At 49.5% G+C, this 22,821-nt stretch overlaps 1 protein-coding gene, 1 long non-coding RNA gene and 1 pseudogene across 3 annotated transcripts; 1 reads left to right on the plus strand and 2 right to left on the minus strand.

Annotated features, from left to right (window-relative positions):
• Nucleotides 1-5,868: 5,868 nt before the first annotated feature.
• LOC120643791 lies at nucleotides 5,869-7,126 on the minus strand. The gene is made up of 3 exons (XR_005663181.1): nucleotides 6,981-7,126; nucleotides 6,821-6,905; nucleotides 5,869-6,268 (listed from the first exon to the last, which is right to left on the minus strand). It is a non-coding gene; the product is annotated as an uncharacterized LOC120643791 (long non-coding RNA).
• Nucleotides 7,127-7,486: 360 nt separating this feature from the next.
• On the plus strand, nucleotides 7,487-10,780 carry LOC120643787 (receptor kinase-like protein Xa21). The gene is made up of 2 exons (XM_039920257.1): nucleotides 7,487-10,188; nucleotides 10,297-10,780. Exons 1-2 carry the CDS (start codon nucleotides 7,515-7,517, stop codon nucleotides 10,665-10,667), a joined length of 3,045 nt encoding a protein of 1,014 aa, XP_039776191.1. The 5' UTR covers nucleotides 7,487-7,514; the 3' UTR covers nucleotides 10,668-10,780.
• A 150-nt stretch (nucleotides 10,781-10,930) lies between these two features.
• Nucleotides 10,931-22,380, minus strand: LOC120643788 (annotated as a pseudogene). Its single transcript, XR_005663180.1, has 4 exons — nucleotides 20,242-22,380; nucleotides 12,935-13,444; nucleotides 12,353-12,438; nucleotides 10,931-11,445 (listed from the first exon to the last, which is right to left on the minus strand). The product of XR_005663180.1 is annotated as a coatomer subunit beta-1-like (transcript).
• Between the last annotated feature and the right edge of the window lie 441 nt (nucleotides 22,381-22,821).

Here is a 22,821-nt window from a genome sequence, read left to right on the forward strand (position 1 = left end):
AGACATCATCTTATGGGAACTCATTGTAATATTTACACTGACCATAAGAGTCTCAAATATATCTTCACCCAAGCTGATCTCAACATGAGACAGAGGCGTTGGCTAGAGTTGATAAAGGATTATGATCTAGAAGTGCACTATCATCCAGGAAAGGCTAATGTGGTTGCGGATGCACTCAGCCGCAAGTCACAATGCCATTGTCTATCTGTAGAGCCATTCAATGAAACTCTATGCCAAGAAATGATGAAGTTGAACTTAGAAATGGTACCTCAAGGAAGTTTGAACCATATATCTATTGAGCCTACACTTCATGATAGCATCATCATGGCACAATTACATGATGAGGGTATCAAGGTCATCAAGAAAAAAGTTATCCCAAGGTGAAGCAAAGTACAAATGTTTCCGAGTGGATCATCGAGGAGTTTTATGGTTTGAATCTCGACTTGTTGTACCCAAAGATCATCAACTTAGAAAGCAAATTCTTGACGAAGCCCATCTATCGAAGTTTTCGATTCATCCGGGTAGTACAAAGATGTACCAAGACCTTAAACAAAATTTCTGGTGGACTCGAATGAAAAGAGAGATCGCCAGATATGTTTCTGAGTGTGATGTCTGTCAAAGAGTTAAGGCTAGTCACTTGAAAGTAGCTGGTACTCTCCAACCTTTACCCATTCCGTCCTGGAAATGGGAGGACATCAGTATGGATTTTATTGTCGGTTTACCCAACACTTCTCAGAAGCATGATTCTATTTGGGTAATCGTTGATAGACTCACCAAGACCGCTCATTTTATTCCAGTGCATACAACTTATTCTGCCAAGAGGTATGCAGAGATTTATCTCGATCAAATTGTTCGTTTGCATGGAATTCCAAAGACGATCATTTCTGATCGTGGGGCTCAGTTTATTGCACGTTTCTGGGAGCAATTGCAAGAATCACTTGGAACAAAATTGATTCGTAGTTCAGCTTACCATCCACAAACTGATGGGCAAACGGAGCGGATCAATCAAATCCTTGAAGACATGTTGAGGGCATGTGCTATTCAATATGGCAAGAGCTGGGACAAATGCCTAGCACTGGCAGAATTCTCGTATAATAACAGTTATCAATCCAGCTTGCAAATGGCACCATTTGAAGCGTTATACGGACGAAGGTGTCGAACTCCTTTGAGTTGGTCACAAGCTGGAGAACGCAAAATCTTTGGGCCAGATTTAGTCTCTGAGGCAGAGGAGAAAGTCAAAGTTATCCAGACTAATCTCAAAGCAGCCCAATCAAGACAGAAAAGTTATGCAGACAAAAGAAGAGATCCTTTACAATTCGAGGTAGGGGATTTCGTATATTTGCGAGTGTCTCCTACTAGAGGTGTTCAACTCTTTGGCGTAAAAGGGAAACTAGCACCCCGATACATCGGACCATTTGAAATTATCAAAACTTGTGGACTAGTTGCCTACCGACTTCGTCTTCCTTCTCAGTTGGCCGCCATTCATGATGTCTTCCATGTATCACAACTCCGGAAGTGCACCAGGGTACCTACTGAGATCCTTGAACCACAAGATATCGAGATTGAATCCGATCTATCTTATACGGAGTATCCAATCAAGATTCTTGACACCAAAGAAAGAAGTACTAGAAGAGAGAAAGTTAAAATGTACAAGATTCAGTGGAATCATCATACCGAGGAAGAAGCTACTTGGGAGACTGAAAATTTTCTCCAAAGAAACTTTCCCGACTTTCTTAGAACAAATCCAGGTATCAAACCTTTCCATTCTTAGTCTTCCTGTAATCTCGGGGCGAGATTCCTTTTTAGGGGGGAAGGCTGTAACACCCTAGGTGTTTGCACAATCAAATTGCACTCGTTGTATGCATCTTGTGCTTAGTTTACTTAAAAAGGGATCTTTTTGTAATTATAAAAGGGTATATGTGTAATTATGATTTTATGCAAGGTACTTTCTGCAGTTATATTTGAATTGGGTGTGCAATTATAGCTTTTGTGGAGGGTGTTTTTGCAAAATGTGGTGTAATCATTACGTGGCAGGGAACTTTTCAAATCAGCCCAAGATTGAAATGAAATTTCATTGAAAAAGACAAATTCCTTTAAATTCAAATTCCCTTCTATGTTTTCAAATTTAGCTCTCTATCCTTTGATCAAATAATTTTTTGCACAACATCAAAGTTGTAGATCTTGAAAAACTGAACAACTTTCATGTTGGGCACTTTTGCATTTGAGCCCTGGTTTAAAAGTTATTGCTTGTTTACAGTTTGGCCCCTGGAATTTTTGGAAATTGCAAAACAGCCCTTTCTTCCACCTCCAGCTCCTCTCCTCTGTTTCTCTCTGTCGCCGCCGCTGTGCAGTATCGCCGGCGCCGTGGAGAGGCCGCCCGCCCGCGTTCTGCATCGCGCTGGCTTCCACGCGTCACCCTGCTGCTTCCGCCGCCCTCCCTTCCTCGCGCTGGAGCTTCCTTGCTCTGCCACGCGCCCCCGCCGAGCGCAGAGCCGCCCGCATGGCCGCCACCGCGATGCCGCCGTGGATAGCCCCGGGCAGAGCTCCAGGACCCCTTCTAGCGCGCGCCCGAGCACCTCAAAGACCCCAGCAACCTATTCCTCTCCTCCTTTTGCTCTCTCCTTGCTCCCACGCCACGGAACGCCGCCGCCGGCACCCACAGAACCCCGGCGAGCTCACCCCCGCCGCGGAGCCGCCTCACCGCCGCTCCTCCGCCCGCTCTGACCCCCTAGCAAGCACCACATCGACCTCGCGCAGCTCCCCAACCCTTTTCCCTCGCCTATTCGCCACTGGAGTCGCCCCGCCGCCGTGCTCCGAGCCCCGCAAGCCGCTGCTCACCGTCGACACCCCCTCTCCGACCACCCTAGCCTCGATTCCAAGCACCAAGAGGTGCGCCTTGGATCCCTCTAGCTCCCTGGCCTCCTTCCCCTCGCCGCCGGCAACCCACATCGCCGGATTTCGGCCGGCCCCCTTCCCTGTTCTTCTTCCCCTTGACCCAGGGACCTCGGGTTGAAAGAAAAGAAACTTCAGGGTGTTATTTGAATAGCTCAAGACACAGATGAATAGTGCTCTAGGGACTTCTTTGTGATGATTTTCAGTGAACTTTGAAATTCAATATCAATTCATAGGAAATTCGTAAAATAGCAAATCTTGATGTTTTGGAATCCTCTTGAAGAGCTCTAGGCAGTAGAACCATAATATGTTAGGCTTTAGTTGCAGGTTTTTGCTGAAAAATTTGATTTGTGTTCCTAGTGCATATATATTAGTTGTTTTTATCTTTTTCTTATCTACTGTTTGAAGCCTTCTCTTGCAATGCAATTTTTATGGTGATTTACTCATATGTATATAGTGTTTCTATAAAAATTTCGTGCTCAGTTCTCATGTATAGCTATTTTTTTGATTTAATCCTTGTTTAATAGACTTTAATTATGGTAATTAGTTTATTTTCGTAATAAATCATGAAAATATTTCTGTATGTTCTTCTTGAGTAGCTTAGCTTGTGAAGGAAGTTTGAGCCTCAGTTCATGACTATAACAGGATCTAAAAATGAATCTTTCTAATCTGTTGTTCTGTTTTGTTTATTTTCTAATAATTATTTCTTTGTAGATAAAATCATGAAAAATTCACAGTAGCTAGTTCATTTCTGTGTAGATCTCCTGTTAAATGTTGAGCTTCTGCTTTGTTTAGTTTGACCTGTATAATTCAAGTTTGTTCTATGTGCTGTCTGAATGATTGATTTGTTTTGATTAAATGGTTAGATGTTATTGCAAGATTTTTACAGGGTAGATTACTTTGTTCATGTTCTGTTTAGTGTAATTTTGGCAGAATTTATTACTGGTTATGCTCTGAGTGTTTAATTTATTAGCAAACCATGTTTTGTTTGTTATAGAAAACCACCCCCACTTGTTTATGGAGTAGTCAACATCATTTGTGCTGTTGATCATGATGCCTTGTGTAGTTAGGTTTGTTAGTTAACTACTCTATAAACGATTGCCCATGTGTTATGCTTGTTTGCCAGTTGTTAGCCTACAACTTTACCATGACAGGAGTATGTTTATAATTATGTCACCTTTTGCATTCCATATAGATACGACTACGTTGACGGACGGGACGTACGAGTTGATCCTGGAGTCTGACGGAGGTGATCCAGAAGTCCAGGTGAACGCAGCTGAACTAACTGAAGCCCCGAACCAAAGTTCGGAAGAACCCCAGGCTGTGTTAGCTAGTGACTACCGAGAAGGCAAGCCCCGGACATAACCCATATTTTAAATTACTATCATTTACTTGTGCATTTAAAGTTCTTAGGATTTACTTGTGCATTTAAAGTTCTTAGGATTTGAATTGAAACCCAAGATGCATAATCCTAGGAACCTATGTACTGAACACTAGACCTGAGTTCGATTACTTGCTAAGCTTGTAGGACCGGTAAAAGTCGAGTGATTGCCTGTCACTCGCGAGCTTTATAGGATTTGCTTGTTTACTTTCTGTATCAATATAAGGACGACGGACGGGGTCGTGTTCGATAATCATGATCTTTGGTGAGACCCCGTGTGTGTTGATGAACTTGCTAAGGTCGCGGTGTGTGGTAGCGGTGGTTAAGTTTTTGAAAGTACTAGCCACATGCCGTAAATATGGTACGCGGCAAGCCTAGTAGCCGATTGGACCGGGGAGTGGATATACCTTTCACTCTCTCTTTAGAGATAGGTTTTTAAATGTATTGTTGATCAACACTGCGACTTCTAGGGACAAGGGTGGACCTCGTAGAAGGGTGGACCTTGGAGCCCTGTAGTCGGGGAGAGTGACCCTATCCACAAGCCGGAAAGAAAGGTCAACGGTTGTTTGGGAACGACCCGACGATGTTCCAGACGTGTGTGCTAGGTTTATCCTTGCAAGGTTGAATTTCGATTCAGAATCGTCCGCCTCTCACGATGATATGAGACTGCTTGATCCCTTTGCCACACAGAGTAATAAGAGCAACAATATTATTTATCAATCTTGTTGTTTGCTTAGTTTTCTACCATGTTTGGATAGTAGTTGCTTACATAGAATGGTTAAATCAACTAGAATCTTGAAAGCTAAAACTTAAAAATAAGGACCTACTCTTTATTGCTTTTCAGCAAAAGGAAAACCAGAGCCTCACAAACCCTGCATAGTCTAGCTATAGTGGGCTACTTAGACCCGTTGACGGTTAAGTCTTACTGAGTATTAGAATACTCAGTCTTGCTGTTGAAAACCTTTTCAGGTATGAGTTTTGAGGAGCAAATCGCTAGCTTGACCTACCCTTGCTCGTTGCCTCCTGGCTGGTCCGTAGAGTGGGATACGTCTGCGACCGGCAATAACTATGACGAGTGATACCATGCTTGGGCTAGCCTGGTATCCTTTTGCGACGTGTTGTAGCCGTCGTGTTTTATCTTCCGCTGTCTAAACTCTAAACTTAAGTTATGGCTTGTATAACTGTTTACTAAGGTTGGTCTTGTAATAATACTTTAGAACTGGTTTGTAATAACTTTTATGCCTGTGATGTAAAACTTGTGGTTGTAATATCTCTGGACTCGCCTTCGTGCGGGGTATGCTTGTTCGATCCGAGAACCGGTGGTTGTATCGGGACGTTACCCGACAGACCAAGGATTGTTCCGTTTGAAGTGCGTTTGACCCGGTGTTGCCTTTATGGTGATGGCCTGCGCACTTGAGCCGGGATAATTCAGGTGGTTCTGCCACAAGTACTATGCAATAGGGCAGTGTATGATTGCATAGTCTAGCTAAGCCTGTATTGTGATAGATCTTGTTTGGTTGCCTAGTTTACTTGAATACAATCACTACCTCTTTGTTGTGGTGAGCTTAAGAGTGTTACCTCCACGCACATGTTCATTCTCAGATTAATTCCTTACCATTCAAGCAAGACATTGTTAAAAGAATTAATTTTAACATATAAAAATACTCCACATATTGAGACAAAATCTAGGATACTAGTACTAGAAGCAAATGTAGAACACTAAGAAATTCAAAAAAAAAGTAAAAGAGGACGAAATTCCAACAGTTTTGGCTGGAAGCACATTCTCACGAACAGGTTGCGCGCGTCAGGTAATCTTGTGAGCAAAATGGAGCGTACGTACAGGTACCCGGAGACGGATGCGAGGTCGCCGATGAGGACTAGAGGAGGAAGACGGAGGCAGCGGACATGGACCTCAACAATGGCGAGCCGGCAGTGTCTGCGGCGCGGCCTTGACCCACCTCCGCCGAGGAGAGCAAGCGCCTTGTGTCCGGCTGGCTGCCAACAGCAAAGAAACACTTTGCTAAAAGAATATGTATATGTGAGGTCGAATTTTTTTTCCTTTTTTTTTCAGAGGTAAGGCTGCAAAGGTCGAATGACACGTCATATTTTTTGCTAGGATAATGATATTACGTGAATAGAATATATCTTCAACTCAATCATTGTGTTTTTCATGTTGTTCTGTGATACCATCATTATATGCGCATTATCCTCGCTGATAATGACCCAGGTTTTGCAGGAGGTCTGAACAGCGGAGTATCAAACGATGATATCATCCTAATATATAAGGTATCATCCTAATTGTTGCTCAGCTGTCAGCTGTGCATGTGTGAAACCTGAAATGACGATGGTAGTCCTTGTGTTCACTTTGTGAGTGTTTATTTCGCTGTGTATATACTATTACTATATGACCTTTTTATATGTTGGACTATAGTACTGTTCTTCCAAATGTCATCCTCTCTTATCTACTTCACCTGTGAGGTCTGTATGAATCCAGATGCTGTGCATTGAGAAATCCATGGCGAAAAGGAAGGGATATATTAAACATACCTCCGTAGGATCGCGAAGATTGCCAGCTCTCCTGCGTATTATAGGGGGAAAAAAGAGAGCCGTCGATGTTGACAGCAGGAGTGCACTAAGAGATCGTGAGAAGTCAGAACTGGTTGACTTTAGATGCGTAGCGTACCTAAAGAGATTAGTACCTTATTACCTGACATCATCTCTGAACACATAGAAAATAGTCTAGTACGGTATGGTCCCAATGAAAATGTGGTCGCCGCGAAGACTTATTACTGATGAATCTCCTCTTCTTTCGGCGATCGAGCCGGAGACGTTGACCGCCAGCAGAATTGCCCAGGAAATGCATGCTGAGCGAGCACCCATTCGACCGTGTGCATCAAGTAGCACTCAGGCAGCAAGAAGCTGTAGTCAAGCAGGAGTTCAGTGACTGGGACGACTGTAACCCTGCAGCTACTGCTTCGCCGGCTACCGCTCTACTGATCAGCAGCTGTAAGCATCTCATCTTCAAGTAAACTTTTTCTGTTCATTTCAGTCGTGTCTAGCTTCAAGGTCCTCCTTGATGCCTCATTCCACCGTTCACATAAAAAAGAGAGAGAGAGCTTTTGTTCCTTATGGTTCTGAAGAAAACCTCTCTTGTTGCAGTGGTGGCAATTTTCATGTTTTGTGAAGTCAGAATCTTGCATTTCTAGAGGGTATCTAAAACAAAAATTAGGAGCTTATCACCATGAAGGCTGCAGCAATTGGACAGTTTCTTCTGCTGATTATTGCCTGCAGCGCCGTTACCTGCAGCTCCGCTGATGCAAACGAAACAGACCTGTTATCACTGCTTGACTTCAAAAGATCAATCACGCTTGATCCACAGCAAGCCTTGGCCTCATGGAACCACAGCACCCACTTCTGCAGCTGGGAAGCCATCCTCTGCACAACCACCAGCCCACGCCGTGTCGCTTCCATTCGGCTTGAAAGGCTAGGCCTAGTTGGCCAAATCTCTCCTTCACTTGGCAATCTGACATTTCTAAGGAACCTCTCCCTTGCGACGAACCGGTTCACCGGAGAAATCCCTGCATCCCTTGGCCACCTCCAGCGATTGCAGTACCTATTACTGAGCAACAACACGCTGCAGGGGGCAATACCGAGTTTCACAAACTGTTCAAGCCTCAGGGTGCTATGGCTGCACCGGAACAGTTTTGTTGGGCCCTTCCCAACAGAGTTGCCCCCTGGCCTTCGCCAGCTGCAGATTTCAGTCAATGATCTTGCTGGAACCATCCCTGCTTCTCTTTCCAACTTCACAATGCTGGATGCGATTAGCTGCGTTGACAATCACTTTGAGGGCAGTATCCCAGATGAGTTTGCAAAGTTGCAAAACCTGCAGCAGCTCTATTTGGGTGCCAACCAGTTGTCAGGAAGGTTTCCTCGGGCCATCATGAATCTTTCTGCCCTCACTGACCTCAGTCTTGGTTTCAATCAGTTTAGCGGGGAAGTGCCACAGGATCTCGGTAGCACACTGCGCAACCTTCAGTTGCTCGAGTTGCCTGTCAATTTCTTTCAAGGTCAGATCCCTCCTTCATTGACAAATGCTTCCAATCTGTACTACATCGAGATATCCAGGAACAGTTTTAGTGGAGTGGTACCTAGCAAAATTGGCAGACTGAACAAGCTGGAAATGCTGAATCTCGAATTAAATCAGCTGCAAGCAGAGAGCAAGCAAGATTGGGAGTTTCTTGACAGCTTGGCCAACTGCACAGAGCTAATAGATTTCTCGATGACTGGGAATCTTCTACAAGGTCAGGTACCAGCTTCAGTAGGCAACCTTACAAATCAGCTCCAATATCTATACTTTGCAGAAAATCAGTTGTCAGGGGAATTTCCTCCTGGTATAGCAAACCTTCAAAACATGTACACTGTATCACTGGCTGTGAACCAATTTTCAGGTGTACTTCCTGAATGGCTTGGGTCTCTGAAAAATCTGCAAAAGATGTCACTAGGCAGCAATTTCTTTAGTGGGACCATTCCATCATCCTTTTCAAATCTGACTCAATTGACAGAACTAAATCTAGAGTCGAATCGGTTGGTCGGAAAGATACCCCCAAGCTTTGGAAACCTTCCAGTCCTTAAAGTGCTGAACATTTCCAATAACAATCTTTATGGAAGCATACCAAAGGAACTATTCAGAATCCCAACAATTGTGCAGATCAGCTTATATGTCAACAACCTAGATGGAATGATTCATCCCGACATTGGCAATGCCAGACAACTCACAGATTTTCAGCTTTCGTCAAATAATTTGTCTGGAGAAATTCCTACCACCTTGGGTAGCTGTGAGAGTTTGGAAGGCATCGAGTTTGATCACAATGCTTTCAGTGGAAGCATCCCAGTTTCATTAGGAAACATAAGAACTCTAAAAGTTCTCAACTTGTCTCACAACAACTTAACTGGGTCAATACCAGCATCTATCGGAAACCTACAATTTCTTGAGCAACTAGATTTATCATTCAACAAACTTAAAGGTGAGGTACCAACAAAAGGGATATTCAATAATAGAACAGCCATGCGGATTGATGGAAATCAGGGGCTTTGTGGCGGGCCACCAGAGTTACACCTACCGGCATGTCCTGGCACCTCATTGGATTCAGATAAGCACAAACTTCCAATTATACTGAAAGTAGTGATCCCAGTAGCCACAGCAGTATCATTTGCTGTGGTGATTTCTGCTTTGCTGTTGTTCCGGAGGCGAAAACAGACAGGCGGATCCATTTCTTTACCCTCATTCGGAAGAGAAATCCCGAAAATTTCTTACAGAGACCTTTTCAGAGCAACAGAGGGATTCGCAACATCCAATCTAGTTGGTCAGGGAAGGTATGGTTCTGTTTATCAAGGGAAACTGTTTCAAGATGGAAATGTGGTTGCCATCAAGGTGTTCAATCTAGAGACAAGAGGAGCACAGAAGAGTTTCATCGCAGAATGTGATGCTTTGAGAAATGTTCGGCACCGCAATCTAGTTCCTATCCTTACTGCTTGCTCAACTATTGATTCTAATGGAAATGATTTCAAAGCCTTAGTATATGAGTTCATGCCACGAGGAGACTTGCATAACTTATTATACTCGACTCGAGAGAGTGAAGGCTCTTCATATTTGAACTGTGTTTCCCTCGATCAAAGGTTGAGCATTATTGTGGATGTATCTGATGCTTTGGCATATCTACACCATAGCCACCAAGGAACCATTGTACATTGTGATCTGAAACCTAGCAACATTCTCCTGGATAATGATATGGTAGCCCATGTCGGAGATTTTGGGCTTGCAAGGTTCAAATTTAGTTCCACAACATCATCTGCTGTTGACTCATATTCTACTTCAACAGCTGCAATCAAGGGAACCATTGGATATGTCGCTCCAGGTATTGTCCCTATCCTTGTTTTTATCCTTGTTTGCTAGTGAAATAGTGGAATTCCTTCATTATTACTCTGTTTATTTGAACCAAACCGTTCCTACATGCAATTTACAGAATGCGCAGGGGGAGGTCATGTCTCAACTGCCTCAGACGTGTACAGCTTTGGAGTTGTACTCCTCGAGGTATTCATCCGACGGAGGCCAACAGACGACATGTTCAAGGATGGAATGAGCATTGCAAAGTTTGTAGAGATCAACTTCCCTGAAAATGTGTTGCAGATTGTTGACCCACAGCTGCTGGGAGAGCTGGAGCTCAGCAAGGAGACTCCTCCAGTTGCCATCAAGGATGGTGGAGCACAGGTTCTGCAGTCTGTATTGAGCATTGGACTCTGCTGCACCAAGACATCCCCCAGCGAGCGCATCCCTATGCTGGAAGTGGCTGCCAAGCTGCACGGGATCAGGGATGCATATCTTAGAGGAAACTGAAGGACCAGCTCAATTATTTATGTTCTGAAATTTGAATGAATAACTTGCAGAATATTTTGTCATGTATTATGTTTTACTTGTTCAGTTGTTCTAAAAAATCTGCATTATGCTTCACAGATTCTGCTACTTGAGCAACAACAGGTTCTCTTCATATAACTGTCAGTAGTCAACTGATAAAAGCAAAGAACGTAGCAAGCGTGTGCTTAACACAAAATAAAGAATCTATAATCACTTTATTATTTGATACATGACATCGAATCAGATATAAATCAGGGTTCATTTAGTCAGTAAGTATAACAAAGCTCTTTGTTTTCTTTATTATTTGATACATGACATCGAATCAGATATAAATCAGGATTCATTTAGTCAGTAAGTATAACAAAGCTCTTTGTTTTGTAAGCTAGACCAACACGAAGCTACACAATCCTGTCCATATAGGATGGATACCTCTACTACCACCTGTCATAATAACTTGTCAAGACATGAAAATTGGTGGGAAGGTAGCAAAAATTGACTTCAATGGGAGATTTATGGTATAACTGGGGTGATATACATGTGGCACAAGCTTGGCTAGCTGCTGCCACCCTTTTGTTTTAGGGTAATCTTGTCTCCTAAGCTGAGTGCTATTCCTTGGGTCTTGCTCCTAATTCTGATGTAGCCGCTCAACTTGCCATCGTCCTGCTTCTCAATGCTGATGTTCACCAGAGCGTCCTCGCCAAACACACTCTTGGCATAAAGGTTTGCAGCAAGGAACCCACATTCTCCATCAAGTGCAGATCTGATGTCAAATTACCATACAAAAGCAGAAAAAACAAGCAATCATTAGCAAACTTAGTTAAGTTAAATGTAAAGAAATAAGCTTGTGTGTTCTAGCCTCAGAACATCAAAACTCCCACTTCCCAGCACTCCAAGAAAAATTAGCAATGTTCAATGAAACAATTTTCCAGTTTTCCAACAACATTACCACCACTAGAAAAAGTCCAACTGTCCAAGTGAAAAATGCATGCAAGGCAACATGCCAAATTAAGCAACCACGCGCTTTCAATAAAGCAGGTACATGTCTTTTGCTAATGATCGCTGAGCGAATAGGACATTTCTATTTACTATCAGTGTTAAGGGGTATTTGGCATTAAGAAATAAAATGTGAAATGGTCCATACCTACAAGCAAGGAGAGAACAGAGACAAGAAAAAAGAAAAGGGAGGAAGGAAAAAAGAACTAAAAAGAAAGAACACACGCACAACCCTTCCTCCCCAGTCCATGAACAGCATGCAAGTTTGTGTGATTTCTTCTCAATTATTAATCGCAGCAGGAAGAAAAAAAAAAGATGACCTTTTCTAAGATATAGCTCAAGCACACATGTGACTAGGCTTCCAGGCCTAGGAAACAAACTAGAAACCATATTGTGCCTTTGATCAGCCCTGTATGCTGAATACAGCCATGTGATTACTCTATAGGTTATTTGGCATACAGAAAAGTAATAATGTCATAAATTTACATTTATGGTATTATTATTGAGAAAACTATGCTTGTATATCTATGTTTTGGCACTTTACAGGGGCCTGAAACTCCGAATGGCTATGACACCACAGATAAATCTTTTTAAAAAAAACTCACAGATAAATCTAGCATTATATAAAAATGGCAGGTGTAATTCTAGTATGGTCCAAATTAATTGGAACTTACGGTGGTGTTAGACACTTCATGTTTGTTGACTTGATAATATGATCTAAGAACTCCTTTTCATCCGGAATCACTGTATTCACCGCCACCTGATAAACAAAGAAATAATAGTCATAACAATAATTAATAAGGCAAACGAATCAGATACACACTATGAACAGGACTATCTCTATGTATTATTGCACATCAACCATATCTAATCATTTCCCAGCCAGAATATTTAGGCAATTGATACAACAAAAGTAGAATAAAGCAACTATTAACTTGTCCAGTTTGAACATAAAGGATGGAAAGAAATGATGATTACGGCAATTCCTTGTCCTAAAATTTCTTCCAGCGATGCTCCACATTCAAACACCCCCAAAGTTGTTACTAAGTAAATGCTTGATATTAATAATCAATAACTTTTAGAAAAACAAAATTAAACGTGCAGAGGTATTTTGCACATTTATAGGAACATATATTATGGCACAATTTCAGCATAGATTACAACCAGATGACAGAAATACTAGCAATATCATATGCATCATAAACAATATATATCATCTTGAAAAAAGCAGACAAGTCAAGAAAGTGGCATATTACCTTATTTTCCCACTCAAATTCTGCCCACATGTTCCGGAAAGCAACATCAGCACATGTAGCAGGTGAGATGTAATCCATGATTTCAATATGAATATCATTTAGGACCACCACTGATCGTTCCATCACATTAGAAGTTTCATAGACTATGTTACCGAATATAACTCCAGTCTCTGTTGATGAAACCTTGATATTGGCTCTAATTTGCTTGCTTGACTCTGGAGCCAATGTATAGTTTTGGGGGCGGTCAACAAGTTTTAAGTCGCCCATTGTTGCCAACTCCAAGCACAAGTTCTGGAGCGTTTCTTTTGTCCGGTTTATAATTGTAACATCAAGTACAATATCATAATGGTGAACCGTTACAAATGCTTCAGCATAGACAGGATCACTGAATCCGGTCAATTGAAGAATTCGGTTCAGTTTGTTGGTATCATCTGCATCCTTAGTAAATTGACCAGTTGCAGCCTTCAAATCATCTTGAACTGCATCTTCCAACTCAAGTTGGCTCATTCCCTGCAAGAGAAATGCAAACTTTAGCAGTGCATGAAAGAAATTCAATCAAGGGTGTATCCAGTGCTTAAACTTAAGATAAAATTATCATGATTTCAGAAAAGATTGTGCTTATGGTTTTCCTTTCATATTCATTAATTAAGATCGAATCTTCATGTCAAAACAAGCTGCCAATTTTTTTATTATAAAATTTAAAATTGAACAACAAACCCAAAACAGTAGATAACAACTTTTTTGCCAAAACTAACTGCCAATTTTTTTATTATAAAATACAAAATTGAACAACAAACCCAAAACAGTAGATAACAACTTTTGTGGTGGGGTGGGTGTGTTAGCAGCTCAATTTTCACTCTCATTGAGCTGAGAGGATGACACTCAAGTTGGGGAAGTTTTCTGGGTTTTTCTTCATTCACACTCACAATGCCATGTCATCCAACGGGAGGGGAGGCAACACATTTATACACAGCTGCAGGGCAGCCAACACTGAGGCATATTCTACTCCTAGTCTAAGATGCCAAATGAAAGGACTACTCCTAGTCTAAGATGCCAAATGAAAGGACTAACTGCTGTCCTATTTAGATGCTAAAGCAGTCCAAGATGCTGTCCTCTAGGGCAGCAATGGTGCTAGTGCATGCTGCAGAAAAATGAGATGCTGCAGCCCCACATGCTGCAGCCCCACACAGCCCCACAAAGACCACAAGTACAGAGACTTATTCCCTTCATTCTCCCCCTAAGTCTTATGCATCGTCTTGTGGGAAGATTGGACCATCCCGGTCTTGGAGCAGAGCTCAAGGAACTTGATCCTCCCAAGGGGCTTGGTGAGCAGATCCGCAAGCTGATCCTTGGTGTTGATGTAGCTCGTCTTGATGGTTCCTTCCTCCAAGCAGCCTCGGATGAAGTGATACCTGACCCGGATGTGCTTGCTCCGTTCGTGGAAAACGGGGTTCTTCGCCAAGGCCAGAGCGGACTTGCTGTCCACCCTGAGCTCCACTGCTCCAGTGTCTCTGCCGAGTAGATCACCAAGTAGTCGAGCGAGCCAGAGCGCCTGAGTCGACGCGGTGGAACCGCTATGTACTCGGCCTCGCAGCTGGACAAGGCCACCACCTGCTGCTTGACCGACTGCCAGCTAACGAGGCACTCGCCGAGGAAGAAGAGGATCCCGCTCGTACTCTTGCTGGTGTCGATGTCGCCGGCGTGGTCGCTGTCGCTGTACCCAACGAAGTGTGCCGCCCCAGGGCACCTCGGGTAGTGGAGACCGTGGTCGAGGGTCCCCGCAACATAGCGGATGATCCTCTTCACGGCCTGCTGGTGCTCCGTCGTCGGTCGCTGCATGAACCGACTGACGTAGCCGACGGAGAACGCCAAGTCCGGCCGTGTGTGGGCGAGGTAGCGGAGGCTCCCCACAAGACGCCGGTACTGAGTAGCGTCCACCGCCTCCGCCGTGCTGTCACGGCTCAGCTTCAGCCTCTCCTCCATCGGAGTGAGAGCTGGGTTGCAGTCGGTGAGCCCAGCGAGCTCGACGACGCGCTTGGCGTAGGCGGTCTGTCGAAGTGTGATCCCGGAGTCGTCCTGGTGCACCTCGATCCCCAGGTAGAAGGAGAGAGGCCCCAGGTCGCTCATCTGGAAGGTGGCCTTCATCTCCTCCTTGAACGCCACCACCTCCGCATCCTTGGTGCCGGTGATCACCAAGTCGTCGACGTAGACACCCACCAGCAGGGCATTTCCGCCATTGCCCCGCCGGTAGATGACCGCCTCGTGCGGGCTTTGCTCGAAGCCCATCCCCTTGAGCGTGGAGTCCAGCTTGGCGTTCCACGCCCTCGGGGCCTGCCGCAAGCCATAGAGGGCCTTGCGCAGACGTAGCACCTTACCCTCCTTGCCGGGGATCGCAAACCCCGGCGGCTGGTGCACGTAGACCTCCTCCTTCAAGTCACCGTTGAGAAACGCCGACTTGACGTCCATGTGATGGACACGCCAGCCCTCCTGGGCAGCTAGCGCAAGGAGGAGTCGCACGGACTCCATCCGTGCCACGGGAGCGAAGGCATCGTCGAAGTCGACTCCCTCCTGCTGCACGAAACCTCGTGCCACCAGGCGAGCCTTGTGCTTGACGACGGTGCCGGCCTCATCCCTCTTCAGCTTGAACACCCACTTAAGGGTGATCGCGCGGTGACCGCGAGGGAGATCAGCAAGCTCCCAAGTGCGGTTCTTCTCAACCGCGTCCATCTCCGACTGCATCGCGGCACGCCATGCCGCGTGTCCCTCGGCCTCTGCAAAAGACCGAGGCTCGCCGTCGTCGCACGCGAGGTGCAACTGCGCCTCCAGGTCGTGAGGCACCAGTCCCGGCACCGGCTGATCGCCGAGAAGGTCCTCCATCGTACGGTACCGCAGCGGCTCACCGTCGTGGTACGCGTCGATGCGCTCCTCGTCGTGAGAGAGCGGAGTAGCGAACTCCACCGGGCTGTGAGCAGGTGCTGGAGTAGGCGTGCACGGAGGAGTGGCTGTCGGTGCTGGAGTGCGCGGCGTCGCCGGCTGTGGTGGTACAGCTGAGGAACTCGGCGCAGCCGGAGTCATAGCTGAAGGGTGTGGTGCCGCCGGTGTGGCGGGCGCCGGAGTCGGTGGAGGCTCGGGGACCGGGGTAGGCACGCTCGGCGAAGAAGAGCTGCCTACTCCCCCAGCTCCCTCGAAGTGGACGTACTCGACGGTGAAGTCGTCGTACGTCGGAACCGAGCCGTCGTCCACCGCCTTGTCCCACGCCCATCCTCGCCCTTCGTCGAACACAACGTCGCGCGCCGTGCGCACACGCTGTGTCTCCGGGTCGAGAATGCGGTAGGCCTTCGAACCCGCCGCGTAGCCGATGAACACTCCCGGAGTGCTCCTGTCGTCGAGGTTGCCGATGTGGCCAAGCTCCTTGGCGAACGCGAGGCAGCCGAAGACCCGCAGGTGGGAGACCGCCGGCTTGCGCCCATGCCAAGCCTCATACGGTGTCATGCCGTCGAGTGCCTTGGTGGGCGAGCGGTTGAGGATGTAGACGGCCGTCACCACCGCCTCTCCCCAGAAGACAGTCGGCATCCCCCTCTGTTTGAGGAGGGCCCGGGCCATCCCCACAACCGTCTGGTTGCGCCGCTCGACGACGCCGTTCTGCTGCGGGTTGTACGGCGCGGAGTAGTGGCGCTGGATGCCCTCATCCGCGCAGTACGCCGCGAACTCGGCCGCCGTGAACTCGCCGCCGTTGTCGGTGCGCAGCACGCGCAACTTGCGGCCGCTCTCCGCCTCCGCAGCAGCCTGAGCACGCCTGATGGCGTCCGCAGCCTCTCCCTTGCTGCCGAGGATCATCACCCACATGAAGCAGGAGAGGTCATCGACGAGCAGCAGGAAGTAGCGCCGTCCTCCTGGTGTGACCGGTGTCACCGGGCCACACAAGTCCCCGTGTACGAGCTCGAGCCGCTCCTTGGCTCGGAAGCTCGCCTGTTGGGGGAAGGAGTGCTGCCTCTGCTTCGTCAGCACGCAGACGTCGCAGAGCTGCTCCACGTGGTCGAGGCACGGGAGGCCTCGCACCATCTCCTTGGCGCCGAGCCGCTTCAGGGCCTCAAAGTGGAGGTGCCCAAAGCGCTCGTGCCACTGCCATGCCTCGTCGTCCCTGCGAGCTGCAAGACAAAGAGGCTGGGCCACCCCGACATGGAGGATGTAGAGGCGGTTCTTCCCTCGAACCACCCTGGCGAGAAGCTGGCGACGGTGGTCCCAGATGCGGAGGACCCCGCTGTCGATCACCACGCGGGAGCCGCTCTCATCGAGCTGCCCAAGGCTGATGATGGAGTTCCGCAGCGCCGGGATGTAGTAGACTCCGGTGAGCATCCGGTGCTCTCCGGACTTGGCGGTGAAGATCACGGAGCCCACGCCCTTGATCTCCACGGCGGAGGAGTCCCCGAACCTGACGAAGCCACCTACGTCGACGTCCAGGTCGGAGAAGAACTCCCGCCGCCCGGTCATGTGGTACGTGGCGCCGGAGTCGAGGTACCAGCCATCGACCCTGTCGTCGTCGGAGCCGTTGCCGAGGAGAACTCGGGCACGCGGCTCGTCGAGGTGGAGTAGAGCGGTGACAGGCGGTGCCGCCGGCTGCGGCTCCATGTCCCCGTGGAGTAGGAACAGAGCTGGCTCGTCATCCGGCTGGGCCTCCGCGACGTGGGCTTGGCCCCCACGCCTCCGCTGCGGGCAGTCCCTGGCCCAGTGGCCGGGCCTGCCACAGTTGTGGCAGGCGTCGTCTCGTGCCGCCTTGGGCCTGTCAGCGGCGCCGCCCTGAGCATCTCCGCGGGCGCCACCCTCGGCGCGCCCTCGTGCCCCGGCTTGGGCACCTCCGCGCCCCTTTCGCGGCTTGCCGCGCTTGCGGCCACCAGTCGAGGAAGAGGGCTCCCCCCTCCTCCTGTCACCGCGCCGAGCCTCCCACTGCTCCTGAGTGAGGTGGAGCTTCCCACCGATGGAGATGCCTCCCGAGGGAGGCTGTGGCTCGTCGCTGTCGACGACCTTGAGGCGACCTATCGCCTCCTCGATCGTCATGGTGGAGAGGTCTAGCAGAGACTCGATCGAGCGAGCGGTCTGCCTGTACCTCTCGGGGACGCAGCGGAAGAGCTTCTCGACGGCTCTCTCCTCGTCGTAGGTGTCGTCGCCGAACTGCACCACCTTCTGCAGTAGAGTGTTGAGACGGAGGGCGAAGTCATCAACATCCTCACCTGGCTTGAAGGCCAGGTTCTCCCACTCCTTGCGAAGTGCCTGGAGAGTGGTCTTGCGGGCGCGGTCGCTGCCGATACGTGCCGCAGCGATGGAGTCCCAGGCCTCCTTGGCAGTTCGCTTCTTGGAAAGCGTGAACTGCATCTCGGGCGGGGCTGCTGCGATGAGAGCATCCAGCGCCCGTCGATCCTCATCGTAGTCGACATCGCCGTACCGGACTGCCTCCCACATATGCCGCACCTGGAGCTTCACCTCCATGACTGCGGCCCACTCGACGTAGTTGGTCTTGGTGAGGGTGGGCCACCCACCACCGGGACCGACGTCCCTGACCACCGCCTGGAGGCCGTGGTAGCCGGGGGCGCCGCCGCGCGCACCCCAGCCAGGAGCTCCGCCACCGCCCTGCGCGCCGCCGCCAAGGGCGCGGCCGCCGCCAAGGGCGCGGCCGCCGCCAGGGGCGCCGCCTCCGCCGCCGGGCGCGCCGCCCCCTGGGCCGCCGCCGGGTGCGCGGGCCCCTGGACCGTCGCCGGGCGCGCCGCCGGGCGCGCCGCCATCTAGGCCGCCGCCGGGCGCGCAGGCCCCTGGACCGCCGCCGGGCGCGCCGCCGTCCAGGCCGCCGCCGCCGGGGTGGACTGCTGCCCACCGCGCGGTCCGCTCCTGCGCTCTCTCCCTCTCCAACTCCTCAAGGTCCTCGTCGGCGGTGGCGTCGCCGGCGATGGAGCCGCTGAGGCTGCCGCGCAAGGTCTCAACCTCGACCTCCGCCGCACGCGCTGCATCCTCCGCCGCACGCGCTGCATCCTCCGCCGCCTCTGCTTCCACCTCCGCCCTGGCCGCCGCCAGCTCCGCTGCAGCCAGCCTGGCCGCCCTCGCCGCTGCTGCAGCGGCTTGTGCCGTCGCTCGCCTGCGCTCCTCTGCCGCGGCGAGCTCGGCATCTCGCTGACGCCGTGCGCTCGAGGCGACCGAGCGCTGAGACGGTGCGTCGGACATGGCGCGCCTCCAGGGGGCTGCTGCGTGGAGAAGACGCAGCCTCAGACGAGCTGCCGCTCGTCTGCTCGGGTGAGGAAGGTGGAGTAGAGGGTGCAGCAGGTGCTGCTGCGCTAGCCGCTGCTGCTGCGCTAACTGCCGCTGCTGCTGCGCTAGCTGCTGTGCTAGCTGCTGCTTGGGAGGGAGAAGTGCAGGAAATGTCTAACCTACAGGAAAGTACGGCTCTGATACCAGATGTTAGCAGTTCAATTTTCACTCTTATTGAGCTGAGAGGATGACACTCAAGTTGGGGAAGTTTTCTGGGTTTTTCTTCATTCACACTCACAATGCCATGCCATCCAACGGGAGGGGAGGCAACACATTTATACACAGCTGCAGGGCAGGCAACACTGAGGCATATTCTACTCCTAGTCTAAGATGCCAAATGAAAGGACTACTCCTAGTCTAAGATGTCAAATGAAAGGACTAACTGCTGTCCTATCTAGATGCTAAAGCAGTCCAACATGCTGTCCTCTAGGGCAGCAATGGTGCTAGTGCATGCTGCAGAAAAATGAGATGCTGCAGCCCCACACAGCCCCACAAAGACCACAAGTACAGAGACTTATTCCCTTCAGTGTGTGTGTTGGGGGGGGGGGTAATTAGTCTGTAGTCAGAGGCACATTTTTACCCACAATATTGAAGATGACTTCGTAACAAACTTTTACATAGTATGGATCATCGTAAGTAGGAAACTGTTGTTTCATATCAGTTTCTACAGAATTCTGTTTAGACATGCACATCGTATTATTCATTGACCCAATAAAGGCGAAGGTTTTTTATCTTGAGTTTACTACCTTACTAGAGTACAAACATGTTTCACGGCATTGACAACATGTGAACCAGAAAAATAGAAAAACAAACAACACCTCCATATCCATGACTCTACTTACTAAGAGACTCAGTTTAAGACCAATTGGTACAGGAGAAAAATGTTACTTCTGTTGTCTACAAATACATAGAAAACTAAACGTTTGAGGTTATCAGTACCCACACTAGACAGAGAACAGAATATGGAGTTGCAATAGAGGACAAATAAAAATAGAATAGTAGTACACTCTCACCTTCCTGCTCTTTAGGTGATAGAAATCAATAAGATCATCTGGTTGTGCATGAGATATCTGTGCCTTAGCCTTCATCTCCTCAGTCTCCCTAAATTGCTTCTCAGCAAGCATGTTGACAAAGCTCTGGCGGCATGACTGCAACCAAACCTTCCTAACATCATCACCAGGATTGCAAAGACACCTCACACAGAGAACAATCCTAGCATGTGAATCGTTGTCAATAGGGTGTGGGAGGTAAGATGACTCCCAATTGCAGAATGGACACCATGATCAACAAGGCTCCAGTGGAAACCTTGTTTGCTTCAACCTTTGATGGCTGAACCTCCTCCAGCCTCAACACAAGCTTGGTCAGATTACTGGCAACAGCAGCAGCCAAAAAGAAATCACCAGACAGAATAAGAGATCTGAGATTTTGGGTGGAAGCCAATGACCCAAGAGCCGCTGCTGGAGCTGAAATAGCAGTCTCAGTGGCAGCACTCTGTGTGGCATAAGTACCATCAGCGAGAACAGCAGGCCTTCTTGAAGACACGGTGACAGAGTTCACCAGTGGCTGGGATGGCTTGGAGGAATCAGTTGTCTCTCCTTCCTCAGAGACGGTGTAGAGCGGGAGATCCCCAACACATTGTGTGATAGTGGAAATGGCGCTCTCAACCTCAGACAGCGACAGGGCGTACTCTGCAAGGATCCAGAGAGCACAAATGCAGACACGGGATGCCCGGATCTGATAGAATGTGTCAATTAGCCTCTGGATAATGGACACACGGAGCTTGGGGTTGGTCTCTATGATCTCACGCACAAACAGAACAACATCATGCGCCGCAGCAACGTTAGGGTCCCCAAGGAAGTCCATGAGCAGATGCACAACTGACGCAGCCACCTCCGGATACTTCTTGGCACAGGAATGAATGGCCTGCACCAGCATTTAGCGGTACTCACCACCCTTCTCAACCTCAGCGGCCTGCGTCTTAACCACCTCCTTCTTGAGGTAGAGCACCACCTCCTCCACATTCCGCGGGGTGAGCAGATCCAGCACTAAATCAAGCACCTTCTTCCTGACATCCACATTGGGGCTGCCCAGCGCACGCAGCACGTCCATGACCACATCCACCATCACCTCCCTATGCGAGGCGCGCAGCTCGTGCAGACGGTCCAGGATGATGAGCTTCACATTGTTGTCGCTCTGCGAGGAGAGCAGCTGGCAGTATGTGTTGGCGGCGGCACACACCGCGGTGGGCGCGGAAGAGAGGGACACGAGCGCCCCCGCACACTCATAGACGACGGCGGGGCTGGGCGCCGAGAGGAGGGAGATGATAATCTTGATGTACCTCCCCTTGTCGGCTGGGGCCCCCTTGGGGCCGCAGACCTTGCAGATGAGGTCGACGGCGGCCATCTGCAGGAGATCGGGCCACTCCGCGACGCGGTCGGCGTTGGTGAGGAGGTACGCGACGGCGCGGTCCTGCGCGCTGGCGAGGAGCATGAGGAAGGCGTTCCTGCGGGCGGCGGCGTCCTGCTCGGAGGCGAGGGCGCGCTCGACGAGCTCCGGGGCGTCGGGGATGAGCTGGTCCCCCTGCTGGCGGCGGTAGATGGCGTCGACCGCGGAGAGCGCGTGGCGGCGCACGAAGTGGTGGCGGTGGTCGAGGTTGGCGAGGACGGAGGGGACGAGCGGCTCGAGCAGGTCGGGCTCGGCGAGGCGGCAGAGGAAGCGCAGCGTGGCGCCGCGGACGTACTCGTTGGGGCTCTGGAGGTTGTTGCGGAGGTTCTGGCAGATGAGGATCATCTCCGGGAGGGCCCTCCCCGCGGCGGCGTCGCGCTTGTCGACGGTCTCGAGGTAGAGGAGGAGGAGCTTCTGGACGGCGTGGTCGTCGCAGGATTGGACGTAGCGGACGACGGTGATGAAGAGGCGCGGGAGGGGCTCGCCGTTGAGGAGGAGCGAGATGGCGCGGCGCATGGCCTCGGCCTTTGGCGGGGCCATCGCCGGACTCGAGCTCCGCCTTAATCTCGCTCGCCATTGCCGGCGAGCCCTTGTCGAAGTGCACCAGGAAGGTGCACGGCTTCTCCATGGCCGCCGCCGGATCTGGCGAGGGCGGGGGGATCTCTCCTCGAGGGGAGGGGGAGGGGGGATCGGGTCTGGGATGCGGGAGGAAGACGACCGGTGATGGAGGCAAACGGGTTGCTTCGCCTAGTCGAAATGGGCCTTTCCTTCTTCGAAAGGCCGGGCCCCAGGCCCCAGCCCCCAGTGAAGATACTGGGCCGCCACAAGTCAACAGCATCCATCATCCTTGGAACGTGGTGGGATTTCTTTTTCTTTTTCTTGTTGAGATTTCAAAACGAAATCCGGTTGATTTTGTGTGCTATTTTTTCCATTTCCATGTGCTGTATGTTTATTAGCATGTTTTTTTTTGTTAGTAATCGATCCGGGGAATTGGTGAGGGTGGTTAACGGAGTTGACAGCTGGGGGTGGTTAATTTTCTTTTTCGATTTGTACACATCTCTTCCTCTGAATCCTATAGTACAGGATAAAGGTCGATTTTTACTGGCCGTCTAGAAACATTAGATATTAAACAATAATGCTAAACAAAA

The sequence above is a fragment of the Panicum virgatum genome, chromosome 8K, assembly GCF_016808335.1.
Source record: "Panicum virgatum strain AP13 chromosome 8K, P.virgatum_v5, whole genome shotgun sequence".
NCBI classification, from domain to species: Eukaryota; Viridiplantae; Streptophyta; class Magnoliopsida; order Poales; family Poaceae; genus Panicum; species Panicum virgatum.

Excerpts from the sequence above, each read along its gene's own strand:
- LOC120643787 (XM_039920257.1), top strand. The coding sequence starts at position 7,515 with ATGAAGGCTGCAGCAATTGGACAGTTTCTTCTGCTGATTATTGCCTGC. Across the intron at positions 10,189-10,296 it reads CATTGGATATGTCGCTCCAG|AATGCGCAGGGGGAGGTCAT; the intron begins GTATTGTCCCTA and ends TGCAATTTACAG.